General features: G+C 42.6%; 1 protein-coding gene across 8 annotated transcripts in view; it reads right to left on the bottom strand.

The window, feature by feature from the left end:
- numb (NUMB endocytic adaptor protein) overlaps window positions 1-27,620 on the bottom strand; it is a 118,262-nt gene that overhangs the window by 4,996 nt on the left and 85,646 nt on the right. For 4 of the 8 annotated variants that reach the window (XM_033026738.1, XM_033026737.1, XM_033026736.1 and 1 more), the window contains 5 exons: window positions 19,649-19,681; window positions 15,269-15,343; window positions 6,959-7,099; window positions 4,089-4,293; window positions 2,921-3,205 (listed from right to left, as the gene is read on the bottom strand). In XM_033026738.1, coding sequence (XP_032882629.1) covers window positions 2,921-3,205; window positions 4,089-4,293; window positions 6,959-7,099; window positions 15,269-15,343; window positions 19,649-19,681 — 739 coding nt within the window. Of the gene's footprint in view, window positions 1-2,920; window positions 3,206-4,088; window positions 4,294-6,958; window positions 7,100-15,268; window positions 15,344-15,803; window positions 15,960-19,158; window positions 19,208-19,648; window positions 19,682-27,620 lie in introns of all 8 variants that reach the window. The other 4 variants (XM_033026742.1, XM_033026741.1, XM_033026740.1 and 1 more) reach the window with 2 other exon arrangements.

Here is a 27,620-nt window from a genome sequence, read left to right on the forward strand (position 1 = left end):
GATGTGGATAGAGAACTGGCTGGCAAACAGGAAGCAAAGAGTAGGAGTAAACGGGTCCTTTTCACAATGGCAGGCAGTGACTAGTGGGGTACCACAAGGCTCAGTGCTGGGACCCCAGCTATTTACAATATATATTAATGATCTGGATGAGGGAATTGAAGGCAATATCTCCAAGTTTGCAGATGACACTAAGCTGGGGGGCAGTGTTAGCTGTGAGGAGGATGCTAGGAGACTGCAAGGTGACTTGGATAGGCTGGGTGAGTGGGCAAATGTTTGGCAGATGCAGTATAATGTGGATAAATGTGAGGTTATCCATTTTGGTGGCAAAAACAGGAAAGCAGACTATTATCTAAATGGTGGCCGACTAGGAAAAGGGGAGATGCAGCGAGACCTGGGTGTCATGGTACACCAGTCATTGAAAGTGGGCATGCAGGTGCAGCAGGCAGTGAAGAAAGCGAATGGTATGTTAGCTTTCATAGCAAAAGGATTTGAGTATAGGAGCAGGGAGGTTCTACTGCAGTTGTACAGGGTCTTGGTGAGACCACGCCTGGAGTATTGCGTACAGTTTTGGTCTCCAAATCTGAGGAAGGACATTATTGCCATAGAGGGAGTGCAGAGAAGGTTCACCAGACTGATTCCTGGGATGTCAGGACTGTCTTATGAAGAAAGACTGGATAGACTTGGTTTATACTCTCTAGAATTTAGGAGATTGAGAGGGGATCTTATAGAAACTTACAAAATTCTTAAGGGGTTGGACAGGGTAGATGCAGGAAGATTGCTCCCGATGTTGGGGAAGTCCAGGACAAGGGGTCACAGCTTAAGGATAAGGGGGAAATCCTTTAAAACCGAGATGAGAAGAACTTTTTTCACACAGAGAGTGGTGAATCTCTGGAACTCTCTGCCACAGAGGGTAGTCGAGGCCAGTTCATTGGCTATATTTAAGAGGGAGTTAGATGTGGCCCTTGTGGCTAAGGGGATCAGAGGGTATGGAGAGAAGGCAGGTACGGGATACTGAATTGGATGATCAGCCATGATCATATTGAATGGCGGTGCAGGCTCGAAGGGCCGAATGGCCTACTCCTGCACCTAATTTCTATGTTTCTATGATTGCCATAGAGGGAGTGCAGAGAAGGTTCACCAGACTGATTCCTGGGATGTCAGGACTGTCTAATGAAGAAAGACTGGATAGACTTGGTTTATACTCTCTAGAATTTAGGAGATTGAGAGGGGATCTTATAGAAACTTATAACATTCTTGAGGGGTTGGACAGGCTAGATGCAGGAAGATTGCTCCCGATGTTGGGGAAGTCCAGGACAAGGGGTCACAGCTTAAGGATAAGGGGGAAATCCTTTAAAACCGAGATGAGAAGAACTTTTTTCACACAGAGAGTGGCGAATCTCTGGAACTCTCTGCCACAGAGGGTAGTCGAGGCCAGTTCATTGGCTATATTTAAGAGGGAGTTAGATGTGGCCCTTGTAGCTAAGGGGATCAGAGGGTATGGAGAAAAGGCAGGTACGGGATACTGAGTTGGATGATCAGCCATGATCATATTGAATGGCGGTGCAGGCTCGAAGGGCCGAATGGCCTACTCCTGCACCTAATTTCTATACCAAGCCAATTAGCCTACAAACATGTACGTCCTTGCAGTGTGGGAGGAAACTGACGTTAACGGAGAAAACCTACTCGGTCATGGAGAGAACATACAATCTCCTTAATAGTGGTCAGGATCAAACCCGGGTTTCTGGCGCTGTAAGGCAGTAACTCCACCGCTGTGCCACCGTGCTGCCCCTAGATCATGTGCAGACAGATTCTCCTTTAAAATGTATATTTATTGGAGGCCAAATAGAACAAGTAACAAACGATTTAGAACATAAAAAACATAGCAAAATAGGTGCAGGAGTAGGCCATTCGGCCCTTCGAGCCAGTACTGCCATTCAATATGATCATGGCTGATCATCTAAAATCAGTACCCTGTTCCGGCTTTGTCCCCATATCCCTTGATTCCTTTAGCCCCAAGAGCTAAATCTAACTCTCTCTTGAAAACATCCAGTAAATTGGTCTCCACTGCCTTCTGTGGCAGAGAATTCCACAGATTCACAACTTTCTGGGTGAAAAAGTGTTTCCTCATCTCAGTCCTAAATGGCCTATCCCTTATTCTTAAACTGTGTCCCCCCGGTTCTGGACTCCAACATTTGGAACATGTTTCCTGCATCTAGCCTGTCCAATCCTTTAAGAATTTTACATGTTTCTATAAGATCCCCTCTTGCCCTTTTAAATTCCGGCGAATACAAGCACAGTCGACCCATTCTTTCATCATATGTCAGTCCCATCATCCTAAGAATTAACCTGGTGAACCTACGTTGCACTCCCTCAACAGCAATAATCTCCTTCCTCAAATTAGGAGACCAGAATTGCACACGATACTCAAGGTGCGGTCTCACCAGTGCCCTGTACAACTGCAGTAGGACCTCATTGCTCCTAAACTCTAATCCTCTCACAATGAAGAACAACATGCCATTAGCTTTCTTCACTGCTTGCTGTACCTGCATGCTTACTTTCAGTGAGTGATGTACAAGCACACCCAGGTCTCGTTGCACCTCCCCTTTTCCTAATCTGAGACCATTCAGATAATAATCTGCATTTCTGTTCTTGCCACCAAAGTGTATAACCTCACATTTATCCACATTATACTGCATCTGCCATGCATCTGCCCACTCACCGAACCTCAATATTCTAGTACCTGAAAATCAGTATTTTGCTGAGAAAATCAGTATTTTTACGCGGTGCCATTTTGCTGAAAGAAAAGGATCCAGTAACCTCTAAAATCCACACCGTACAACTACTGCATGAATAACTCTTCTCCTTTAGAATTTAGTTGTCTGGTTAAACCCCAAAATACAAGAATCAACAGACTTCCCACCTGTGCTTTTAATTTGGAAATCTGTTTTTCGCTGTGTTGTTGAAGGCAACTCGTTTATTCGAAGTGACATTTGCCTCTTAAATGGAGACGTTGTTTGGCTCAGCGCTGGGAATCCTCGGAAAGATCCCTGCCTGGCAAGTTGCTCCACAGGTGCATGCCTCCTGGGTATGGCATGGATGTTGCTGGATTCCTTGTTTTCCGTCACAGTGGATGGGGCAGACGGTGAATTCGATGGAGCTGCTGGAAACGCAGCAGAAGTAGCTACCACCACTCTCTCCGTTTCAACTGTAATTAAAACACAACACCCTTAAGTGGGTCACACCATTTAAACTTATTACTAAAACACTGCGGTTAGAATGTTTTTAAAATACTGAATCAATTTTTCAGGAGGCAAGTCATTTTAAACACATGTTATGCTTGGATGACCAACAGTACAAACTGGTCAAACCAAAGGAACGGCAACCAGTCTGAAGAAGCATCATCTGTCCATTCCCTCCATGGAAGCTGCCTGAGACCGAAATTCGCTGACGACACCTTCACTCTTGGTCAAATACGAGTCAGTGTACAGGAGATGAACAATCATCCGATTGAATAGTGCCAGAACAACAACCCTGCTCTCAACATCAGGAACATTAAGGAGCACGTTATTGACTGTACTAGAGGAAACTAATAAGAAACAATGACGGACTGCAAAACCTTCCATCAATATGTAAAAAGGGAAAAAAGTAGCACACTTAGCAGGTGAAAATAGATTTGAGATATTTTCCATTCTGTAGTGTGGTCTTCTGGGAAAGCACAGCAGTCCAATAGCCTTTTGATTATTTTGTGTCTGTCTGTGACATTTTAGCACTCTGAATGCAAATTCCTCTTTCATTTTGGGCCTCGTTACTAGTGTGGTGAATGGAAATGCAGTCAATTTCATAAGGGAAATACTTGAGAGAACATGGGGAATACCTGGTTGTGAGAAAAATTGGAAAGTTCTTTCTGCGAGCTGGCATCGTAACAATAGTCCTCCTATGGTATATACACTTCTGCTTATTGAATTCCATTCCTATAGTGTTATAATGCAGCATGTACATTGATGTACTGTAATTACTAGAAGAACATTTTTTGTTACAGGTCCTCCTTCCTTTCACCACCTGTTCTAAATGTTAGTTTGTTTCTTTACCTTTCTTGGTGTCCTGTATCTGTTTCATAATTTCTTCACGCTCTGCTTGCTCAGTGGCTGTGATTACTCGAAAGGATCCTTCCCTGGTGAAGGTGGTTCGATTGGCATCGAAAGTGGCAGTGACATTGCATTCCTTCTCACGCTTCTGCTTCCTTTCCAAGCACGCTGCAAACGCACAGCCCACAGCATGGCTTAAGCGTTCGCCCTATGGAACATTATGGCATCATTAACACATGCAGACATTGGGGACTTCACTTCCTGTACACCCGTCATCAAACACAATCAGCATCATTAACCATGTGTCCAAAGTATTAGTTCTCTTGCCATCCAGGTGTAGATAGGCAAATTCAACTCCTTATGAGAAACTCAGCCATAAGTCATCATCCCCATCAATGTAAATATGCTCACAACTTTACCAAGGCAGGCTTTAACAAAGAAAAGCCTCTGGTTAAACAGGATCTTTTGTTTCTGGGGGAGTGGGCAGACATTGGTCAGAAAGGATAAAAGATTAAACCATGAGCCTTATTTCATGCTGAACCAGGGAACAGATTCATTCACAGGTGCAGCCCTTGAATGAAGCTCATGATAACAGATTGTAGCATTCAGATGACAGCTGCAGCAGCAGCAAAGTTCAAGGCTGTTGACAGTTCAAAACAGAAAAACTTGTTGACAATGATTGCTATACCTCTTTTGAAAAACGATACCTTTTATCTGTCATCGCCTCATAGTATTTGAAAAGCTAATTTAAAAAAAGGTGATTTCATTTCTGGGATATTCCTTACCTTGGTGATAAGGAATTTATTAGACACGTTCTGAAGGACATGATTGCATTTATTCACTTGGAAAGGCGAGGACTGATTAGGAGGAAGTTTAAGAGGTGTACCGCAGAGATTGGTGCTGGAGCTTTATGTATAAATAACTTTGATGAGAACATTGGTGATCTGATCGGTAGGTTTGAAGACGAGACGAAAATTTATGGAGCTCATACACAGTGAAGAAAGTTGTCCAAGGATAGAACAAGATATAGATCAGCCAGATAGGACAGATCATCAGAATCCTTTACCCTTTTAACATTTAAGGTCAGAGGAGGGGGATTTAAAGGTGATCTGAGAGTTTTTTACACTGCAGATAATGATTATTTTGCATGACGTGTAGGTGCAAGAGGCAAATACAATTACAACATTTAAAAGGCATTTGGACAGTGATATTTAGATAGGAAAGGCATTGAGGAATATGCTTTATCCCTCAATGCATTTCCTATCCAAACATCACTGTCCAAATGCATTTTGAGCATAATGCAGGCAAAATGGATTAATATAGATAGACATCACAGTTTGCAAGGACAGAGGACCTGTTTATGTGTTCCTATGACTGAGCCCACCAAATGCAGATCTATAAATTCAATGCATGTGTGCATGAGAAATAAAAATTCCCATTATTTGCATCATGTGAATGATATGAAAGTAGTAAGAGAAGTTAAAATTCTGATGTCGTGTATCCAAGCAACCTGGCCCCAGAGTTACAAGTTTTGACATAATTTCACAAACTTTGAGTTGTACAAAAAACATCCTGGCCTGCAGTTTGTTGTATTTCAATTAAATATTGTACTTCAGATTGATCTGTCACCTTAGATTTTATTGGTATTCACGGAGAATAACAAGAGCAAACGTAAAACCAATTAGAAAACATCATATTCCGATATTTCTGAAATTTGAAAAAATATATAGATGTAGATCAATATCAAATTCTATTTTTTAAGGATGTTCTGTAGCGCATCGAAAGTTTTTAGAGTTAAATGTGATACTGGACCAGGTGACTACAGAACTCTCAGATCAAATGGACACAGTGGATGAGTTGTTTGAAAGCTGCAAGTTTCTGAAATTAAAATGTTGTTATAACATTCCTTTTATAATTTAATATGCATGGGCGCACTTTCCACTCTAGGCAGGAGAGAGAGAGAGAGATTTGGCTAATTGTCATTGTTCTTGTGACTAAGCACACACAAGGAACAGAAGTTGTGGTCACCTCATCTTGTACAGCATAATGTCTCAGAATCTTGATGAGAAAAAGACTCATTGGGATGTAAAGCGCCTTGAGTATTAGAAAGGCGCTATATAAATCCCATCCATTATTATTATTATTATTATTAATGACCTTGGAATTCCAAAATATGTTACTTAGCAGAGCTGCATACTTCAACTTATTTAGATGAGAGGCAAATCGGAGGTGTTGGAAGGAAAGGATTAGAAAAAATATCTTTCACAATGGTGTTGGAAAGCTGGTGACCGACATGAAGCCAAGGCAATTCTGCAGCCTGCCAGGAAAAGCAATTCAAGAGCAGGAACAGGAACTTAATTATTTCCTCACCTCTCCCCTCTTTCCCACACCTACAATGATCATGAGTGTCTTGGTCAGCATGACGAGTTGGCAAGGGCCTGTTTCCGTGCTGAATAACTCCAGCATTCAGGGCGGCACAATGGTGCAGAGTTGCTGCCTTACAGTGCCAGAGACCCGGGGTTGACCCTGACTACAGGAGCTGTCTGTAGGTAGTTTGTACGTTCTCCCGGTGACCAGCGTGGGTTTTCTCCGGGAGTTCCGGTTTCCTACCACTAAAGACAGACAGGTTTGTATTTCCCTAGTTTGTAGGATAGTGCAGTGCGGACTTGGTGTGCCGAAGGGCCTGTTTCCATGCTGTACCTCTAAACTAAACTAGAATCTGCAACACACTTGACTTTTAAACTCATGTTACCAGGCAAAAGAACCATCTACCAGTGTCAAGGGGTCTGTGACTCATTTCCCCTCCCTCCCCCACCCACCTGTGCCAAAAGATGGCCTTGTTGTTATAAAGAGGAAAAAAATGGCTTCTTTACCGAATCTCGTATAGCCAAGAAGCAATGACAGATCCAACGCCTGGTCGTACCATCTCGACAAATGTATGAGAAGGCCTTGTCAAAGTTTCGGTCGGGGGCGCAGAAGGATACCTTCTCTATAGTTTGATCAACTATCAGGTCCTGTGAGGAAAAGAGAAAATGATGTAATTTTTAACCAATAACTTGTGATCTTATGTACCTAGTATAGCTGCCCTCCCGAAGTATCTGAATATATTAAATCCAGTTATTTCAGTCAGGCACTAGATGGCAGCCTTGAATTATGCATAAACTGGAAAGTTCATTAAAGTTGCCCTTACCGAAAGTAGAGTTTGTACATTCTAAATAGTGTGAATTTACAGTAACTTGATTTTAACTACTGGGAAATATGAAATTTGGTTTCAGATAAATGACTTTTTACTGGGCAGGGCTTATCCATTATCTGCTATATGTATCCATTGCTTACATGAATAATTACTTAGCTAGTCCAATCCCAATTTTACTGGCTCCGTGACTTATTTATCCTCTTTTCTAACCGCTGAAGAATGTTAGATCACATGATATACCTTTAGAGAGTCATACAGTCTCACACTACGTAATATTTTATCTCATACATTCCAACAAAATGAAAATGGTACCTAATCATGTTTTATTTTTATAACATTTTCAACTAGAGACAAAACAACCCTCTCCTTTACACACACCTGATTGCCAAAGCTATTAAGTATGAACATTTCAACAATCAGAAATAAAACCCGTGCTACACACTGTAAATTCCAGACACTTTAACCACCCTGCTTTTCTAACTTAACATACTCTCTTGCTGCCATTATCCTCATAATTGTTGCCGTCCCGGGAAATAAACTTTCTTGATATTTTATCAAGCTCATCCTCCACATCCAGCCCTAATCCAGGGATGCAATTCCAAGCTGAACATCCAAAGTAAGTTTCAATGAAACAAAAACGAATTGCTGGAAAAACTCAAGCAACATCTGTGGATAGTAAAACAGAGTTCATGTGTCAAGTCTTCCTGACCAGCAATGTTCCCATATTTCCTGTTTTTATCCCAGATTTCAACCATCTGTAGGGCACAAAGTTCTAGAGTAACTCAGCAAGTCAGGCAGCATCTCATAGAACATAGATAAGAGACATTTTGGGTTGTGACCCTTCTTCAACCATCTGCAGTTTAAAAAAAATTTCCTTTCCAGGTTTCCACTAAATTTTTATCTGAGAATATGGATGAAAACCTGATTAGACTACATCAGCTCTGACTGTTGAAACACAAATAGAACACGACTGCAAACACCATCTCATTGTCTAATTCTCTGGACCCCCAAACACCATGCTTGCTCCAACTCCTCTCTACCCACTCTAAACATTCTATTTCATCCATTACATTTGCACTCTCCCGCATTAACCTGCTGTCCTCTTGCTCTCAACGTTAAGTATACAATTATATTCAGCTCATCCCCTCTTACAAATTGCTACATTGTACAGCCATGAAGTACAACTTGAAGACCAAGTCATTTAAAGAAAATGTAAATTTATAAGAAAAGCAGGAGAAATAATTTTAAATTGCTTGCTGCCTTCAAATTATACTTTTGTCTGAGAGTATCTATGTAGGGATCACTGCAGGAAACTAGTGCTTCACATCCAAATGTGAAATGTGCAGATTGAAAGAGGAGTGGTTTGTTTGAGGCATTTACTTACTCCAACAGACAAAAGGGAATGGAGGTGTTTGAAGATGGTATGTATTTCTCCCATTCTCCAGAGTCAGGTTGGATTATGCGATCACGGTTATATTGAAACCAAAGTGGTTAGGTGAACCATGTGAGCAGCCTCACCTTGCTCCTGGGCTCCTATCTCAACTACTCTCACAATTGGTATGAACATTGAATTCTCCAGTTTTAGGTAACTAGCCTTCAATCAAGCTCCCGCCCCATTTCTTCCCCCTCTCATCCCCGTGCCCCACCGGATATGCACCCTTATCTCCATTTCCTCTTCCCCACCCTCATCCACCGATATTCTATCCTCTGGCTTCACATTTCACGCATCTTCTATCCTTATCTCACATGTTACATCTTTTCATTTGTCCAATCATCTGCCAATCAAAACCCCTCCCACCAACCAACTATCACTTGTCAGGCTTTGTCCCACCCTCGCCCCTCTTCCAGCTGTCTTTCCCCTACTACGAGAGATGCCCCTAAAGGTCGATGGGTGAAGAGAGGGACGTCGGTTCGCAGGTCGACCTACATGTCCGAAGAAGGCGATGGGTAGAGGCCCACAGCAGCTGGGATCAGGCACCGCTCATAAGAGTTAGAGCACAGTCTGGACTTTGAAAGATGGCGCCTCTTGCATGCGGGCTCAGTGGACTATTCCTGTACATTTGACCAATCTGGATGTGCTTATGTATTGCAACACTCTACTGGACTGTTTGTAGGAACATTATTTAATTGTGCATTTGCACTTGTGACAATAACGCATCATTGAACCAATCAGTCTAAAGAAAATCCCAACCCAAAACATCACCTATCCATGTTCTCCAGAGATGCTGCCTGCCTCGCTGAGTTACTCCAGCATTTTGAGACTCTTACAAACCAATCTTGCTGCTACGGCAGCAATCTCATTCACGGCTCCCAAGGTCGTGCATGTTCGAAAGACAAACACACGACCAGCGCTGATGGTACAAAGAGAGTGCCAGGGTGCAGTTTTTGCGCATTCCTTCTCTCCAGAGACGCTGCCTGTCCCGCTGAGTTACTCCAGCATTTTGTGTCCATCTTCGATTTAAACCAGCATCTGCCGTTCCTTCCTATACAGCTTATGTGAGATCTGTTAAGCAAAAGATCCGCTCCTCATTTCTATTCTCACAGTCAAGCTGAATATCTATATCATTTTTGTTTCTCCTCCAACTGTCCTTGAATATAACTGTAGAGTCGTAGAGCTACACAGCATGGAAAAAGACCCTTCCATCCAAGTTGTCCAAGCAGAGCAAGCTGCCTAACCAAGGCCCATATCCAAGAGGAGAGGAGTTTCCCCAGGCTCTGGCTAAAACATGTCCAGGTTGTACTGTTTGTGGGACTTTGCTGTGTGTTAATCACCTTTATGGTTTCTTGTTTAATAACCTAATAACAGTGGGGAAGGGAGAGCTGTCCACTAGCTGTGTCTAACTGGATCAAAATGGCAAGTTAGACTGGAAGAAAATTGACACGGTTACAAGTTCACATGTTATAGGAGTAGAATTAGGTCATTCAGCCCATCAAGTCTACTCCACCATTCAATCATGGCTGATCTCTGCCTCCTAATCCCATTTTCCTGCCTTCTCCCCATAACCTTTGACACCCATTCTAATCAAGAATTTGTCTATCTCTGCCTTAAAAATATCCACTAGCTTGGCCTCCTGAGTTACACAGATGAACTACCGTCTGACTAAAGAATAGCCTTCATTAGGTACGGTGGATAGAAAAGACAACAAGACATTAAGAAGGGTAGTTGAGATTACTACTAGTAAGAGTGAATGCTTTAAGAATGCCAAGTAAGATGTAGAAGGAAACCACAGATGTACACTGGGACTGTAACAAGAGAGCAGACAATTCAAAGCTACAGGCTGGGATGGTGGGGTACACAAAAAGGATAGAAATGAGGTGCAGCACACACGGACAAGGGTCTGGAAGGATCAACTTCTGAGCCAGATGAACATGATAACCTGCACAACAATATCTATCGAAGAACACCACATGAGGGGAATAGATAGGGTAAATGCACAGACACTTTTGCCCAGAGTAGGGGAATCAAGAACCAGAGGACATAGGTTTAAGATGAAGGGGAAAGATGTAATAGGATTAAATGGGCAACTTTTTCCACACAGAGGATGGCGGGTATATGGAACGAGCTTCGGAGGAGGTAGTTGAGGCAGGAACTATAACAGCATTTAAAAGACATTTGGACAGGTACATGGCTAGGAAAGGTTTTGAGGGATATGGGCCAAACGGGCAGGTGGGTCTATGGTCGATGGGGAACCGTGGTTGCAATGGGCAAGCTGGGCCATAGGACCTGTTTCCAAGCTGTATGACTATGACTCTGAAAGAGGATCACGTCAGTGCCCTGTTTAACTTCTCAGGCAACACTTCCAGTAAGGAATTAAACACATTTGTTATTTCTCTCACTTCAAGTAATGCAGCAAGATTCTCAACCAGGATGGCAGACGGGACACGTCCAAAGACGTGGAGGTCGTTAATATGCGGGGGTCGCTGGTCGGCGCGGGCCCAGCGGGCCAAAGGGCCTGTTTCCCCGCTGCATCTCGAAGCTAAACTAAACATTTCCACTGCTCTGCTCAGCAATTCTTCACGGACAAACAATACTATTAATTTGCAATATAAAAACAGAAAAGGTTGGAAATACTCAGCAGGTCATGCCACCCGTAGGGGAAAGGAAAAGAGTTAAATTTCAGGTCGAAGAATCTTTGTCAGACCACAGACCCCATTAATGTGGCCTGGCCTGCTGGGAATTTCCAGCTTTCCTGTTTATTATTTATGATTTTCTGCACCTGCAGTTTTTGATTTTCAATAATAATTTGCTTTCAGACTTCTTCCCAAAGTTGTGATGAAATAACTGCAGGAAGAGTCTGGACAAATATGGCAGTGCAGGATATGCACCACTGCTGTTTCACTGCCCTGAGAACACAATCATGAGATGTCTGTGAAAGCAAGGAATAATCCAACATTTCGTAACCAATGATCAACAACCTCAAGTTACTAGGAAACAGACAGGAAATTCAAACTGCTTAATGTAGTTATTGCAAGAGAAATGAAACGAATAGTCTGGACTCAGTTTCGTAAGTGACATTCATAAACTGCAATTGTCGAGCTGGATAACCTTTCAGGCTTAGATACAAAACAGACTCAGAAATTCACGTAATTCTCTCCCAAGTAATGCAATCTTTATTCACTGTTCAATAGATCATCAAAATGTAACTGAGCTTCATTACCTGCACAGTCCTAAATCAAAACTCGGCAGCTCAGATTTTGCAGATAATTACAATCCGTTCCACTTTTGGCATTTCTAAATGTAAATGTCAGTGAGTTTTAGGATTCTGAAGTGTTATAAACATACTGGTGAACTGCTAGATTTCATATTCCAGCTGTGCCCCGCGGAAGTAAGAAATAGAGATGAATTTTGTTGTGATTCACTTCTTGGAAGATCTCTCTTGGATTGTGTACAAGTTACGACTTGGCATGAACCACTGATTTTAATGGGATCACGTGGCATGGGATACTAGAACCACTTACTTCAATGGGATTACCTGATATGCAATACTAGAACCAATTATATCAATAGGGTTGCAACACTGTAGAAGATAAAGTCATTGGAGCCAAGTTTTTTTTAAAATGATGTCATACTTTTATTGAATTTGTTGTGCTTGATTTATTTTAAATTTTAAAATTCTTATTTCATTTTAAAATATTTCTTAAATATTTATGAATATCACTGATGTTCAGAGAAAGTGTGGCCTCAATTCAACGAGAATAACAACCAAGCAGGAATGACTACAGGATTCAGTTGAGGTAAAGTCAAGTGCGCAATGGTCAGGGAGGTGGCCATGGCAGCTAACTGCAGGCTAACATGCTTCTGAAAAGTACCAGCAGGAAAGAATTATTTCTGCGTTAAACACTCTGGAAATAATAACGGCAAGAAAACTTATACTTAAATTCTGGAAAAATGCACCTACACCAACGCTCAAAATGTGGGTTTCAAATATGTCCGAAATGTTACATCTTGAAGATATGAGATTCGTCCTATCAGGCAAATCAGACCAATTCGTAAAGATTTGGTCTCCCTTTATCGACTTATTACAAGCATATGGTGCAACACAAACTTAGAAATTAACTGTTTCAGAACCGGGTGAGGGGTGGGTAAAGATACGAAGTATGTATATCCCTTTCAATTTTTCTTTTTTTCTCTTTTTTTCTTCTTTTTTTTCTTGTTTCACCTCTCCTTTTTGTTTTCTCTCTCGGGCTTTACAGCTTTATGGGCTCTTTTTCTCTATTTTTTCACGAACTAACAATGTCACTACTTTATATAATACAGGTGCACAACCTTTTATCCGAAAGCCTTGGGACCAGACACTTTTCGTAATTCGTAATTTTTCGGCTTTCGGAATGGAAGATTTTTAGCGTAGATTTTAACGGCTGGCTCGGTGGTAGAGTGCTCGGCTCATATCCGCAAGGTCGCGAGTTTGCGCCTCGATCCCGGCAGTTACTCGATCGCGAGTTTGAGTCTTCAATGTAGTTTTTTCTTGCAGAATAGGAGAGAATAGGGAGGGTTAGGCTGGGATCATTCTCTGCGAGATGATCTTAGTGCGGGAAACAAGTGTAGGAGAGGTGTACTGACTGTGTGGGCAGAACTTTGGAAGTGATTGCCCACCATTCTCAAAAGCCGCTGTGTCTCCCTGCCCCTGGGATAGCAGGGGGGCGATCAAACAGCACAATACCCCCTCCCCCTCCAACTCCAGAGGAATCCGCTCCCCGATGGGCCGCTACGGCGACAAGTGGCAGTTCGCCCACAGCCCGAGTTGCGCCACCCCAAGAACAAGACGTACCTTGCACACCATCAGCTTCTGCCCCTACGGGGAGAGTGTTCCTCTGGAGTTGGAGCGGGGCTGGGCTGGAGTTGCTGATCTGGGATCTCCGTGCTTGCAGTGGGCCTGGGGGTCGGTGTCCCGATGAGGGGGCGCAGCTCGGGCTGTGGGGGAACTGCCACTTGTCGCCGTAGCGGCCCATCGGGGAGCGGCTTCTGGTGGTCCTGACGTCTCCGGCCACCCCCCTGTACAGGAGCTGAGACTGGGAACTGTACCGCCCTTGCAGGTGAGCAGGAGAGTGGGGTTGTTTGCAGTTGCAGAGGGAGGGGGCAAGGGCGGTACAGTTGCCAGTCTCAGCTCCTGTCCAGGGGGGTGGCCGGAGACGTCAGGACCAACAGGAACCCGCTCCCCGATGGGCCGCTACGGCGACAAGTGGCAGTTCGCCCACAGCCCGAGCTGCGCCCCCTCATCCGCAACCCTGGGTTCCTCTGGAGTTGGAACGGGGCTGGGCTAGAGTTGCTGCTGGCTGTGAGTCTCTGGGATCACCGTGCTTGCAGTCGGTGTCCCGTTGGTCCTGACGTCTCCGGCCACCCCCCTGGACAGGAGCTGAGACTGGGAACAGTACCGCCCTTGCCCCCTCCCTCTGCAACTGCAAACAACCCCACTCTCCTGCTCACCTGCAAGGGCGGTATAGTTCCCAGTCTCAGCTCCTGTACAGGGGGGTGGCTGGAGACGTCACAGCCCGAGCTGCGCCCCCTCATTCGCAATACCAAGAACAAGACGTACCTTGCACACCATCAGCTTCTGTCCCTACGGGGAGCGTGTTCCTCTGGAGTTGGAACAGGGCTGGGCTGCTGCTGGCTGTGGGTCTCTGGGATCTCCGTGCTTGCAGTGGGCCTGGGGGTCGGTGTCCCGTTGGTCCTGACGTCTCCGGTGACTGGCACTGACCTGCTGGCATCGCCGACGTGAAGACAGTGCAAAGCCCCCGCGCCGGTGCAATGGGCGGGGAGCTGGAGAGGGGAGGGAAGGGGTCACACACATGGCCGGGAAGCAGAGGGGTGTAGGTGGGGTGAAACTGAAGGGAGCGACAATCTGCTGCTGTCTGCCCGCTGAGTTAAAAAGTTCCCACGCAAGACTCACGATACACTGTGTATCGTGAGTCTACCGTGGGAACTTTTTAACTCAGCGGGCAGGCAGCAGCAGATTGTCAATTATTAACCCTCCCGCGCAATATACCCTCACCTTCTCTTTTATGAATGGGGATTTAGTTCCCCCTTTCTTCGAGGACCGACCGGAGGTTCCACTGTCACCTCTGCGGGCCGCCCTCGGTGAACGTCTTCAAGGACCTTTCTTCAAGGACCGAAAAAATGTCCGCTATTCGGAGCTTTTCGTTATTTGGAATTTCGGATAAAAGGTTGTGCACCTGTACTCTCTCTCTCTCTATTTCTTGCTTTTCTTACTTTTTTCTTGCTATTAAATTTAAAATAAGAAGTTGTACATGAAATGCAATATGCTATTCATGTCTTATTGCTTCTAATATGCTATTCATGTACATTGCTTCTAATAAAAATATTAAAATAAATAAATAAAAAACACTCTGGAAATGCAATCCACACTGTGATTTTAAAACGCTGTGAAAGATTCCAAGTTAATTAAGAGTTATCTCAAATTGGAAAGAAAAGCATGGGTAAACAGAGTTTGCACAATTGAAAATGAGATTCAGCACAGAGTAAACTGACCTTGGTTTTCTCATCTACCACTCGGAGTCCATCGGCTGATACCCACAGCATGGCCTTAACTGCCTTCTTTCCAGTCTTAAAAAAGAAAGAAAGAAAATGCAAAGATTTAGTTACAACACTCATTGAACCAATGCTCTTAATGGGAAAATCAGAGACATGAGCAAGCAAGAACAGTGGTGAAGGAGATCAGATTCCATGGACAGATAGCCCAGCACACAACAAGTTTTACGAGCTGATGAACACAATAGCTTCAAGACACTGAGAAGAGAAGAGAAAAACCACACCATTAAACAAACAAAGCAAGGATCTCTCGCCCTAACATTAAACAAAAAACTTTAAAAAACTGGAAGCTTCAGTAAACTGACACGTAAGGAGTTACACCACTAATATGGCAGGCAGTTTTTTTTTGCTACTGGGGAAACAAAGCAATTCCACACTGCTCATAAACTAGTTGGTTAATTTAGATTTATGGTTAATTCTGCAATTCAAAACATTGAGGTTCACCGCTAGTACCTTAGAAAGGAACATTACTCACCACCTGACAGTGGGCAACACGAAAAGAGCATCTCCATGGTTTCCTGTTGGCCTCAATTTCCGTGGTCCACCTCCAGTGACCACAGCCTTATACACACACAGTAGTCATTACAAACCTTTTCTTCAAAGACTGAGAATCACAGGGCTCCCTTTCCAACTTGCAAAAATAATGCAATCATTATAGAGAATTTATTTTTAATTAACATGCAACAGACATATTTTGCAAATCAAACATTCCATACGGAAACATTCAGTAAAAATGAGACAGAAATCTGATGTCAGGGTTCTAGGAGAGCCCCAATCTCCAGGTTCTGCCATAACGAATTGTAGTTAAAGGTCAATGTTGAGAGAAAGGAGATGGAGCAGTTAAATATAAATGTTCACACTCAGAGTTGCATTTACTGTGGCGAGAAATGGTTCCAATTCCTTTAGATGGGGACTGACGTACATTTGGTGATGGAAGGGGAAAGTTAAGCGCTGCATCTCCTTCACTCCAACAAGCAAAGTGATAATGAGACCAACTCCCAAAGGTCTCCTTATCTTCCTACTGCTGTGTTTCATCACCCCTCCACTTCCCCCATGAACGCCTGGGGAATGCACCCAGCCATTGTGGAACTTACCATACCACTAATTTAAATTAGTTAGATTGTGAACCTACCTCCTGGGAATGCATTGCCTACAACTCTTTGTGCCTCCTCTATTATGCTGAAGCTGGAAGTCGGCAGGTTTTGGGTTTTGAAAAATTTCGGCAGTTGGTACAACTGCATCACATTCCAACCAACCAACCACCCACCCAAGGGTTTAAAGTTCACACTGTGTCTGCAGGTGAAACATCAGACAGATGCCCAATTTTCACCAACCCATTTATCTATTTACAATTTCATACTGCTTTGTTGGATTTTAAAGGCCAACAGTGAGGCAAGGGACACCATTCAAGTCAGTTTGCACTGCCGAAAAGGTGCTGAAAATGTGTTTTTGATAAACTGGATAAAAGGAACTGTAGAGGCAAGAATCTTGTGTGGAATGTGAGGTGCTGGAGGAACTCAGCAGCTAAGGCAGCATCTCTGCAAAATCTGGATAGGTGACATTTCGGGTCTTCAGACTGATTGTAGTGGAGGAAGGAAAGCTGGAAGAGGTAGGGGGCAGGACACGGTCTGGCAATTGACGGAGGGATACAGGTGAGGGGTGGGGAGATTGTTTGGCAGATGGTAGACAAAGGCTAGAAATGAAAGGAAGACAAAAGGTGACTAAAGGAGACAAAAAGGAGCAATGTACAGAAAAGAGGATGTTGATAAGGAGAGAAGTGAAAGAGGAGTGAAATGTAAAGCCAATGGAAAGGGGTGGGGGTGACAGTGGGAGAATAGATGCACACTGGGGCCAAGAAAGGGGAGGGGGGTAATTGAATGAGGAAATGAGAAAAAATGAGAAAAAACAGGGTGAGGTATTATACAAAATTGGACAATTCAATGTTCATATAGTTAGGTTGTAAGCTACTCAAGCAGAATATACAATGCTGGTCCTCCAGTTTGCACGTGGCCTCACTCTGGCATTGGAGGTGGCCCAGGCCAACAAAGTCAGTATAGGAATGGGGGGAGTTAAAATGTTCAGCAACCAGGAGTGATGCTGTCTAACTCGCTGCGTTACTCCGCCACCGAGTCTCCTTGTCTTCATACTTTTAGTACCATCTTAAATTTAAAATGAAGGGGCAATAATCAGAATGCTAAAGGTATATAGTACCTTCTTATATTACTGAAGACACCAGAGAATACCCTGTGAGAGTTGAGATTTCAAAAAGCTTGCAGCTCAACACCATGCCAAGGTTTTGAAATGCAGAGGTGGTCATCAGGTTGACATTAATTGCAAGCCCTCTTTGTGCCATGCAACTGGACTGACAGGTTGATCGGGTTGGGATTCCAGAGTCAGGAAGCCACAACCAGGTATCAAACATCATTAGAAATGAAGGCTTCGGTGAATTAAGGCTTAATATTGATTAATATCTTAATCAAAGGAAAAGGCCTGAGCTCATTAATCCACATCTACTTCCTGCAGTGAACTATTCTGCCCCAATATACTGAAACTTTCTTAAAGCCCCCTATTTTTTTCTCCAAAAAACATCTATCCAACCCTTCTGAAAGATCAGACAGATCCATCCACAACATGCAAGCAGCAAATTGCAGATTACAACCATTCTTTAAACAGAAGGTTTTTCTTACACACCCCTATTCTTTTTATGACCTATTCCTCACATTGTCTGCTGATGGATCAATTGAGCAAAAGCTGTTCTCATCTAAATATTCATACAACTGGCTTACAACCCAGTGGTATGAATATTGACCTCTAACTTTAAGTAACCCTTGGTTTCTCTCTCTCCATTCCTCCCTCATTCTAGTTCTCCCACTAGTTTCATTGTTCTCTTGATTAAATTTTACTGATTGTGTGCCTCGTTGTTACCATCCACTCAGCTAACAACGATCCATTCTACATCATACTTCATCTTCGTCCCGTTTGATCTTGTTTTCACACCTTCACCTTCCATATCTCTTTGTCTCCCTCTCCCCTGACTGTCAGTTTGAAGAAAGATCTTGACCAGAAATGTCACCCATTCCTTCTCTCCACAGATTCTGCCTGTCCCGCTGAGTGACACCAGCATTTTGAGTCTACTATCTACTGCATTCTCTTCATCAACTGTGCTACCTCACTAATCAGATTAGTCAGATGTGATTTACCTTTATCCATGTTGGTTGCTCCATTCCTGGTCTACATTATGGATCCCAACCCAAAACATTGACTGCAATTTCCCTTCCACAGGTGCTGCCTGACCTGCCAAGTTCTTCCAGCAACTATTCATTTTCATTAAAGTGGCACAAAATACGTTCGAAAAAACTCTAGGTAGCCAAATACAGCCCATAGACAGGACAGAATGGACAACCAGATTAGCTGTCAGCAACACATGCATCCTATACAGGAATTTAAATCTGGTCAATTAATGGCAGTAAATTTCAAAGAGATAACTTATTGAAAATGTGATTACTTTTATACTTAATGTGTTGTTTTGTGGATCCATTGTCAATCCATGCTTTATGCAACTGATGCCACATATGAGAAGGCTTTAAACATTGACCAACCATCCATGAAGAGATCGATCTACAGATACTTATGTTGCCTCCTCTCTGTATTATCCAATGTGTTGATCCATAAATTATCATTGTGTAATGTCTGCATTTCTATTCAGAATGCTGATTGCTCCATAGAAGAACAATGGTAATTTACAATTTTTTATATCAGACAGCACCCATACGTAAATTAGTTAAATATCTATGATTAAGTTGGAGGATTTAAGGAAATCCATCACTTACATTCACTTTGCTCATCATACTGCTTCATAAGCTGAAGCTACACTGCAGCCTTTAAACACATGGATAAAATAATCAGTTAAAAATTTAAAAAAAGTTTTAATAACCACTATTCAATAGATCATCCTTAAAAGAAAACTAACAAGTAGTTTAATGGTTAAAGGATTTATGATTAGGGGATTGTTTTCTTAAATTTATCCAGTGAAGAACATTTCCCACCCTCTCCAATGCTAGCACATATCATTCAAAACCAGTCATAACAGCAAAAGAAAAATTAATATTCACTTCACGCAATTCAATTTACAGCAAACCATTCTGGGCCAGTGGGAAAAAAACTGCAAACCATTCCTATTCAGAAATTTACTTTAGAACTGAACAAACAGAGCTTTATGCAACTTTGGCCAAATAAATGACTGAAAGTCACTGTCTGAAATTTAAATAGAGTGGTGTAATCCCTTCGTGCATCAACACAAGTCCAGGCATTTAAACTTACTTTTCCAAACAGGGCTTTGAAGAACTTCCTTTCCTGGAGTGACAGGGGGAACAAGTCAGGAGACTATTACTGCGAAAAGCTACAAGTACTGCAGAAGTTGCAAACCAAAGCACGAGAACTAGTTTGGAAAGTTCTCCAGAAAGGATGGAAAAGAGTCACCCATAATAATGCAATGCATTACATGGACTTGCATTAAGCTACAAGCCACCAACGTGATTGACAAGTGGGTAGAAAAGGTAGCCTGGAGGCCTACCGCATGCAGAGGAACTAGTTAGATTTGGTAAAGGCTTAGTGCTCTAGAACGCTTCCACGTTCAGTCTAAGTTGGCAGCAGCAGTTTTAGCAGCACGGACATTTTGAATCAGAGCCAGAAGGGCCACAAGACACAACTAAAGTGAGCATTGCCACACTTGAATTTAATAACAATAATTGTAAAACAAACCACCGTATTATAACACTTTTAATATTCTGCAAGATTTTTAAGCTGAATCAAAACGAGGAGCACAGTCAGCTCAAATGACGCAACCTTGCAAACTGTAGACAATTTCCCATAGGTATGGCAAAAATCAACGCAAGTATGCATTTGCACATAATTATACCAGTAAAATGAATGCTGCTGCCAAGTGTTAAGATTCTAAGCTAGATTTATTAGACATTAATATAAGTAAATCAAACCTACTGAAGTATCTGTTAGGCAAGAAATTTCAAACCACTAAATCATGCCAATTTAAAAGCATTCATAATTATTGAATAGAAGATTTTGCCTAGCAACATTAGTTAAAGCATTATACATGCAGGATTATGACTACAGTGCACTACTAGAAGAAATTAGCATTAAGATTTAATGCTTCTCATACCTGCTGAAATAAAAACAAACGTTTACATCACAATATAAAAGTTATAATAAAAGACAACAAGAAATAGGGGTATGTATGCTTTCTCCTTAAAAGGGAGTTCTATATTTAAGAGAAGGTGTGAACATGAAGGGAAACACTGAAGGTATTGGATTGTCCTGGATTGGAGGGGGTGAAAATAAGTGCTAACTCAGCATTGCCCGAAGGGAGCAAAGGATTAAAACAAATATCAAAAGCAGGAGAATCACCTCAGGCAACCAGTTCTAATTCCAAAGTGAAGCCTGGTATTTTGTCAAACAAAAATAGCGTGAATATGCAGACACAAGGAACTATGCTGGTTTACAAATGAGATGCTGTAATAATTCAGCAGGTCTGGCCACATCTCTGGAGAATACAGTTAGGCAATGTTTTGGTTCGAGATCCTTCTTCTGAATGATTGTAGAAGGGGGGAGGGGGGGGGGGGCAGGAAGAAAGGCTGGGAGGGGAAGGGGAAGGGGGGGGGGGAAAGAACTCAAAGCCTGGTAGGTGGATGTTGGAAATTTGTGGAGACCTAAAGAGGAAAAAAATCCTAACAAAATTCAAATAAACACGAGCAAACTACAATATCAGATGCCTGATAATTCATTTCACTTCAATTCTGAAAAACAATTTCCTGAAAAGAAACTGATAAATTTTCATGATCTTAACCAGTTTATTTAGCTCCATTAATTTCCAAAAATGTCAGCTACAATTGAAAAATGACACTACAAATGTTTAATCCACAGAACCCTGAGAACCAATGATGACACTGATAAGTCAGATGTTGAATGACCAAAATTACCCAAATACAAAAGGCGATTCCACTGATTTTACATGCATCCCAATAGAGCAACAATAAAGTAATTTAATTGAAAACAATGTGAAGGCAAATCGTTAGGACTGGGAATTGGGTATAAAACTCTAGCAATGGGATGATGATCCATAGTCCAAGCAAAAACTGAGCAACATAATAGATGTAATCTCACTCAAGGGGTTTATTCCTTGATTAGCAACTGGGCATGCAGCTGTGGGCCATTTACCATCTAAAACTGAGAATTTATAGAGATTTATAGAGATTAGATAATTTATAGAGATCAAGAGTAATCAAAGTCAAAATGGATGTTATTAAATGTATCACAAAACATCCATGCCTCAAATAAAATAGCAATATGTATTTCTGTTTAGATTCAAAGCTGCAGGAACTCATGCTAATGATTTCTTGGATCTTGTTATATGGCACTGCAGAGTGGCGACACTTTACATGAAGTTCTCTTAAAACAGTCTTCTGAGATTGTTTTTCTCTTATTATTTATCTGTTCCAGTGATGAGAGTCATCAGACCCATCGCTGAAAGTCTCTTGTCAACAATCGCCAAATCAAAACCCAAATGCTACCAGCATGGCTGCAGGTACAAACAAACCATGGAAATGTGGCAGGCAGGGGTGGGGGCTCCAGTTGCAGCTGAAGCAACTGGAATTTCAGCACCCCCTCCACAGCATGCTGCTAACTAATGTTCAGTCACTCGAGAAGAAACCTGAAGAGCTCAGAGCAGGGCTGCTATCGAAGGGAGACCAGGGAAAAGCAGCATACCGGAGGACTGGGAGAAATTCAGAGACCCGCAGAGGAGGACAAAGGGCTTAATTAGGAAAGGAAAAATAGATTATGAAAGAAAACTGGCAGGGAACATAAAAACTGACTGCAAAAGTTTTTATAGATATGTGAAAAGAAAGAGATTAGTTAAAACAAATGTAGGTCCCTTGCAGTCAGAAACGGGTGAGTTGATCATGGGGAACAAGGATATGGCGGACCAATTGAATAACTACTTTGGTTCCGTCTTCACTAAGGAAGACATAAATAATCTGCCGGAAATAGCAGGGGACCGCGGGTCAAAGGAGTTGGAGGAATTGAGTGAAATCCAGGTTAGCCGGGAAGTGGTGTTGGGTAAATTGAATGGATTAAAGGCCGATAAATCCCCAGGGCCAGATAGGCTGCATCCCAGAGTACTTAAGGAAGTAGCTCCAGAAATAGTGGATGCATTAGTAATAATCTTTCAAAACTCTTTAGATTCTGGAGTAGTTCCTGAGGATTGGCGGGTAGCAAACGTAACCCCACTTTTTAAGAAGGGAGGGAGAGAGAAAACGGGGAATTACAGACCAGTTAGTCTAACATCGGTAGTGGGGAAACTGCTAGAGTCAGTTATTAAAGATGGGATAGCAGCACATTTGGAAAGTGGTGAAATCATTGGACAAAGTCAGCATGGATTTACAAAAGGTAAATCATGTCTGACGAATCTTATAGAATTTTTCGAGGATGTAACTAGTAGCGTGGATAGGGGAGAACCAGTGGATGTGGTGTATCTGGACTTCCAGAAGGCTTTCGACAAGGTCCCACATAAGAGATTAGTTTACAAACTTAAAGCACACGGCATTGGGGGTTCAGTATTGATGTGGATAGAGAACTGGCTGGCAAACAGGAAGCAAAGAGTAGGAGTAAACGGGTCCTTTTCACAATGGCAGGCAGTGACTAGTGGGGTACCGCAAGGCTCAGTGCTGGGACCCCAGCTATTTACAATATATATTAATGATCTGGATGAGGGAATTGAAGGCAATATCTCCAAGTTTGCGGATGACACTAAGCTGGGGGGCAGTGTTAGCTGTGAGGAGGATGCTAGGAGACTGCAAGGTGACTTGGATAGGCTGGGTGAGTGGGCAAATGTTTGGCAGATGCAGTATAATGTGGATAAATGTGAGGTTATCCATTTTGGTGGCAAAAACAGGAAAACAGACTATTATCTAAATGGTGGCCGACTAGGAAAAGGGGAGATGCAGCGAGACCTGGGTGTCATGGTACACCAGTCATTGAAAGTGGGCATGCAGGTGCAGCAGGCAGTGAAGAAAGCGAATGGTATGTTAGCTTTCATAGCAAAAGGATTTGAGTATAGGAGCAGGGAGGTTCTACTGCAGTTGTACAGGGTCTTGGTGAGACCACACCTGGAGTATTGCGTACAGTTTTGGTCTCCAAATCTGAGGAAGGACATTATTGCCATAGAGGGAGTGCAGAGAAGGTTCACCAGACTGATTCCTGGGATGTCAGGACTGTCTTATGAAGAAAGACTGGATAGACTTGGTTTATACTCTCTAGAATTTAGGAGATTGAGAGGGGATCTTATAGAAACTTACAAAATTCTTAAGGGGTTGGACAGGCTAGATGCAGGAAGATTGCTCCCGATGTTGGGGAAGTCCAGGACAAGGGGTCACAGCTTAAGGATAAGGGGGAAATCCTTTAAAACCGAGATGAGAAGAACTTTTTTCACACAGAGAGTGGTGAATCTCTGGAACTCCCTGCCACAGAGGGTAGTCGAGGCCAGTTCATTGGTTATTTTTAAGAGGGAGTTAGATGTGGCCCTTGTGGCTAAGGGGATCAGAGGGTATGGAGAGAAGGCAGGTACGGGATACTGAGTTGGATGATCAGCCATGATCATATTGAATGGCGGTGCAGGCTCGAAGGGCCGAATGGCCTACTCCTGCACCTAATTTCTATGTTTCTATGTTTCTATGACTACTGTTTATGTTTGTTTCAATGAAGCGTGGCTCACACGGACTCATCTAACCCTGTTATACAACCCAAGGTTACTTTATTTATCGTATGGATTGAACAAATGCTCAGGCAAGGGGAAAGGTGTGTACGCTCAGTGCTTCACGATGCATGTCTGAGGCGGTCAGGGCACAGTTATGCTTCCTTGATCTGGAACACCCAATCATAAAATGCCATCACCTACGAGGAAAGTCACCTCCACCATCTTGTCAGCATTCTACATACCACTCCTAGCCAATGCAAATCTGACACTGGACAAATTATGCTGCGGCATCAACTCTTTTGAGACTGCCTTATTTATTGTCAGTGACTTCAGTGGGGTGGGAGATTGCAACCCTGTTTCGACGAATGCAATCAACCTGGCGTGCACAATCAAATAAGATGAAATAGAACAAGTTGTCCTACAACTTTAGGCTGTGCACGCCGTACGCAAGTAGAAGTGACTTCAGTCAAGCAAAACTCAGGAACATTCTCCCCAAGTACCATCAGCATGTCTCTGGCCCCACACAGGATGTTAACACTTCATACCACTGCTACACCACCATCTAAATATGCTTATGGCTCCATCCTTCACTTTTATTTGGGCAGTCTGACCATGTCGGTTTACAGAGAGAGATTAAATGTATCACAAAACATCCATGCCTCAAATAAAATAGCAATATGTATTTCTGTTTAGATTCAAAGCTGCAGGAACTCACGCTAATGATTTCCTGGATCTTGCAATGTGGCATTGTAGAGTGGTAAGATATCAATGAAGAGTGTAATACAGCAGTGGTCCGAGGTGGCTGAGGGTCTAGTTCAGGACTGCTTTGAATTGGTGAACAAGAACTGGACCACTTTAGCTAATTACCACACTGAATACCATTTGAATACCATTTTGAATACCATTCAAAGGCATAGCCATAGGTAAGTTGCCCACCATCAATACTGAATCAGTGGAGACCTGTATGACTGGAGGACTAAAGAGAAATGAAAGACTGCCGAAAAGACTGCCGAAAATCTAAACTAAAAACAGGGAGGGCAGATATCCTCTGAAATATCTTCCTTCTTTCTGATCCGTACTTCGCTTCTACCATTATTAACAAAGCTCTTGACTGTATCTCATCCATTTCCCAGCCACAGCTCTCGCCTCCTCTTAGAGAGGAGAGAATTCCCCTGGACCTTACTGTCCATCCCATTAGCCTCCTCATTCAATCGATTTTCTGCAATTTCCCGCACCTTCAGAGACTTTGCCCCTCTTCGTCCCCTCTCGATCCCTTTCAGCATTTCACAGGGATTGTTCCCTTCGCGGCAGCCGAGTACATTCTTCAATCCCACCAACCACCCCACTTCTTTCCAGCATTTTCTGCTTTACAGGAGGTTACAGCTTGTCTATGGTGCACTGAGTGACATGTTGCTGACACCCCAAAGTTCATTCACTATCAAGGATCGACACAAGAGAAAACAGAATGAAAAATATAGCTAATTTCTAGAGGACCTCAATGGGTCAGGCACCATCTGTCAAGGGAAATGGTCAGATGGCTTTTCAGGTCAGGGCCCTTCTTCAAGACTGAAAAAGCGAAATAGGTCAGGAGAAGAGAAGGGGCAAGTGTTTGTGGGATTTTTATGACTGGGGAGGTAGGAATCGCAATGACAGACTCACTCATCAGAATATAGTTCACAGCATATTAGAACATCAGTTCCATAGACAAAGTCCAATGTTCGCAACAAAGCAGAGGTGAATTGGATAGTAAAGGGTCAGAAAACTACTGAATGTAGGAAAGGACTGCAGATGCTGGTTTAAATCGAAGGAAGAGACAAAATGCTGGGGTAACTCAGCGGGTGAGGTCAGACTGAAGAAGCATCTCAAAACTACTTGATTATTTCAATTAATTTGAAGAGCCACCCTTTCTGGTCATGACTGGATTGCAGTCATCCCCAAATGGTAATTAACATGCAGACTGCACGTTTCTGCATTGACCAGCAGTTCAGACTAGCTAGCACTGGGCATTTTGGATTTTGTTCAACAGCAAGAAAAATGAGACTGAGAACAAACAAAGTATTCACTAATGGACTGAATTCAATGGCATTGTTGAAAGTAGTTGAGATACAAGTACATACTTAAATAAAAAATGAATGGAAATAAAACAGCTTTTGTCAGTTCAATAGGGAAGCCTTTAACTCGCTTTGAATTTGACTTCTTTAAATGCTTCAGCCTACTCATTGTTACCAATTGTTAATGTTTTCCTCTTTTGAAAAATGTTTGTGTGTATCAAGGACATTCAATGAGAGTGCAAGGGAACGGGACTTTTATTTAGGGCTGCCTAAGTCACGCAATTCAATGTGTGCTTTGTGCATGTATCTAGACGGTAGAAACCAAACTCATGAAATGCGTGTTTCAACCTTCCTCAGCTTCATGATTTTCTGGTTTATTTAGTGATACTTCCCAGCTGGCCATTTCTTCCCAGTTGTTAGCAGGCAACAAAACGGTCCCCTTATCAGCTAGAGTGTGGTCCTGACCTCCCATCTACATCATTGGAGACCTTTGAACTAATCTTTAATTGGACTTTATTTTACACTAAATGTTGGACCCATTATCTGTACACTGTGGACAGCTTGATTGTATTCATGTATAGTCTTTTCTTTGACTGGAGAGCATGCAAACAAAACCTTTTCACCATATCCTGGTAGTCTTGACAATAATAAACTAAACTCTCTCTGCAGTGCATATTCTGCGAGCAGTATTGAGTTTGGATTACGTGTTGAAAGTGGTGAACGCAAATGATTATGCGGTAATTGACCACTTAGTGATTATTAAACGTCATTGATTAGCAAGGGAACTATTGGTTGAATTAGCTATTCTTAGCTCTAACACTGACCTTCACAGATGTAGGCTAGGGAAGAAATAAAGTTCCTGATCAACAAACAGGAGCAGGAAAAAAGGTGAACTTTAGATATCTGTCCTTGAAACATGCTTTGAATTGTGGTAGAATCAAAAGCAGGGACAATCACAAATAAATCCAGTGGGGGAAATCACAAATATCGGAGACTGGTGGGAGAAGTTAAGTCACTACCAAAAGGAGTAGTTGAGAAGAGCAAAATTCAATTTGAGAGGAACAGAAGATTAGCATCTCAAAGCCTTAATTTTAGAGAGATCAGTGACGGGGGTTCACATGGAGAAACTGTAGATGTTGGAATCTTGAACAAAACAGATTGCCAAAGGAACCAGAGTAAGATCTGGGCAAGAATGGACAGGCAACAGGACAGGCAACATTTCGGGTGGGGACCCTTCTTCAGACTGATCCCATGGATTCAGACAGGCTCACATACCTGCTTTTTTACCATATCCAAATAAAATATCGATTCAGACTGAAAAGATGAAATGATCTACCTTCAGCTGAAAGGTCTGGGTCAAATGTTGAGACATATCCCCATGTCTTAGACTATCCAATCAGCACGAATAATCTTGTTCCATTATATCCCCATCTTAACTAGTTCGAGCCCAAATGACATTTAAAGGGCCTGACCC

Source organism: Amblyraja radiata, chromosome 9, assembly GCF_010909765.2.
Source record: "Amblyraja radiata isolate CabotCenter1 chromosome 9, sAmbRad1.1.pri, whole genome shotgun sequence".
Taxonomy (NCBI): domain Eukaryota; kingdom Metazoa; phylum Chordata; class Chondrichthyes; order Rajiformes; family Rajidae; genus Amblyraja; species Amblyraja radiata.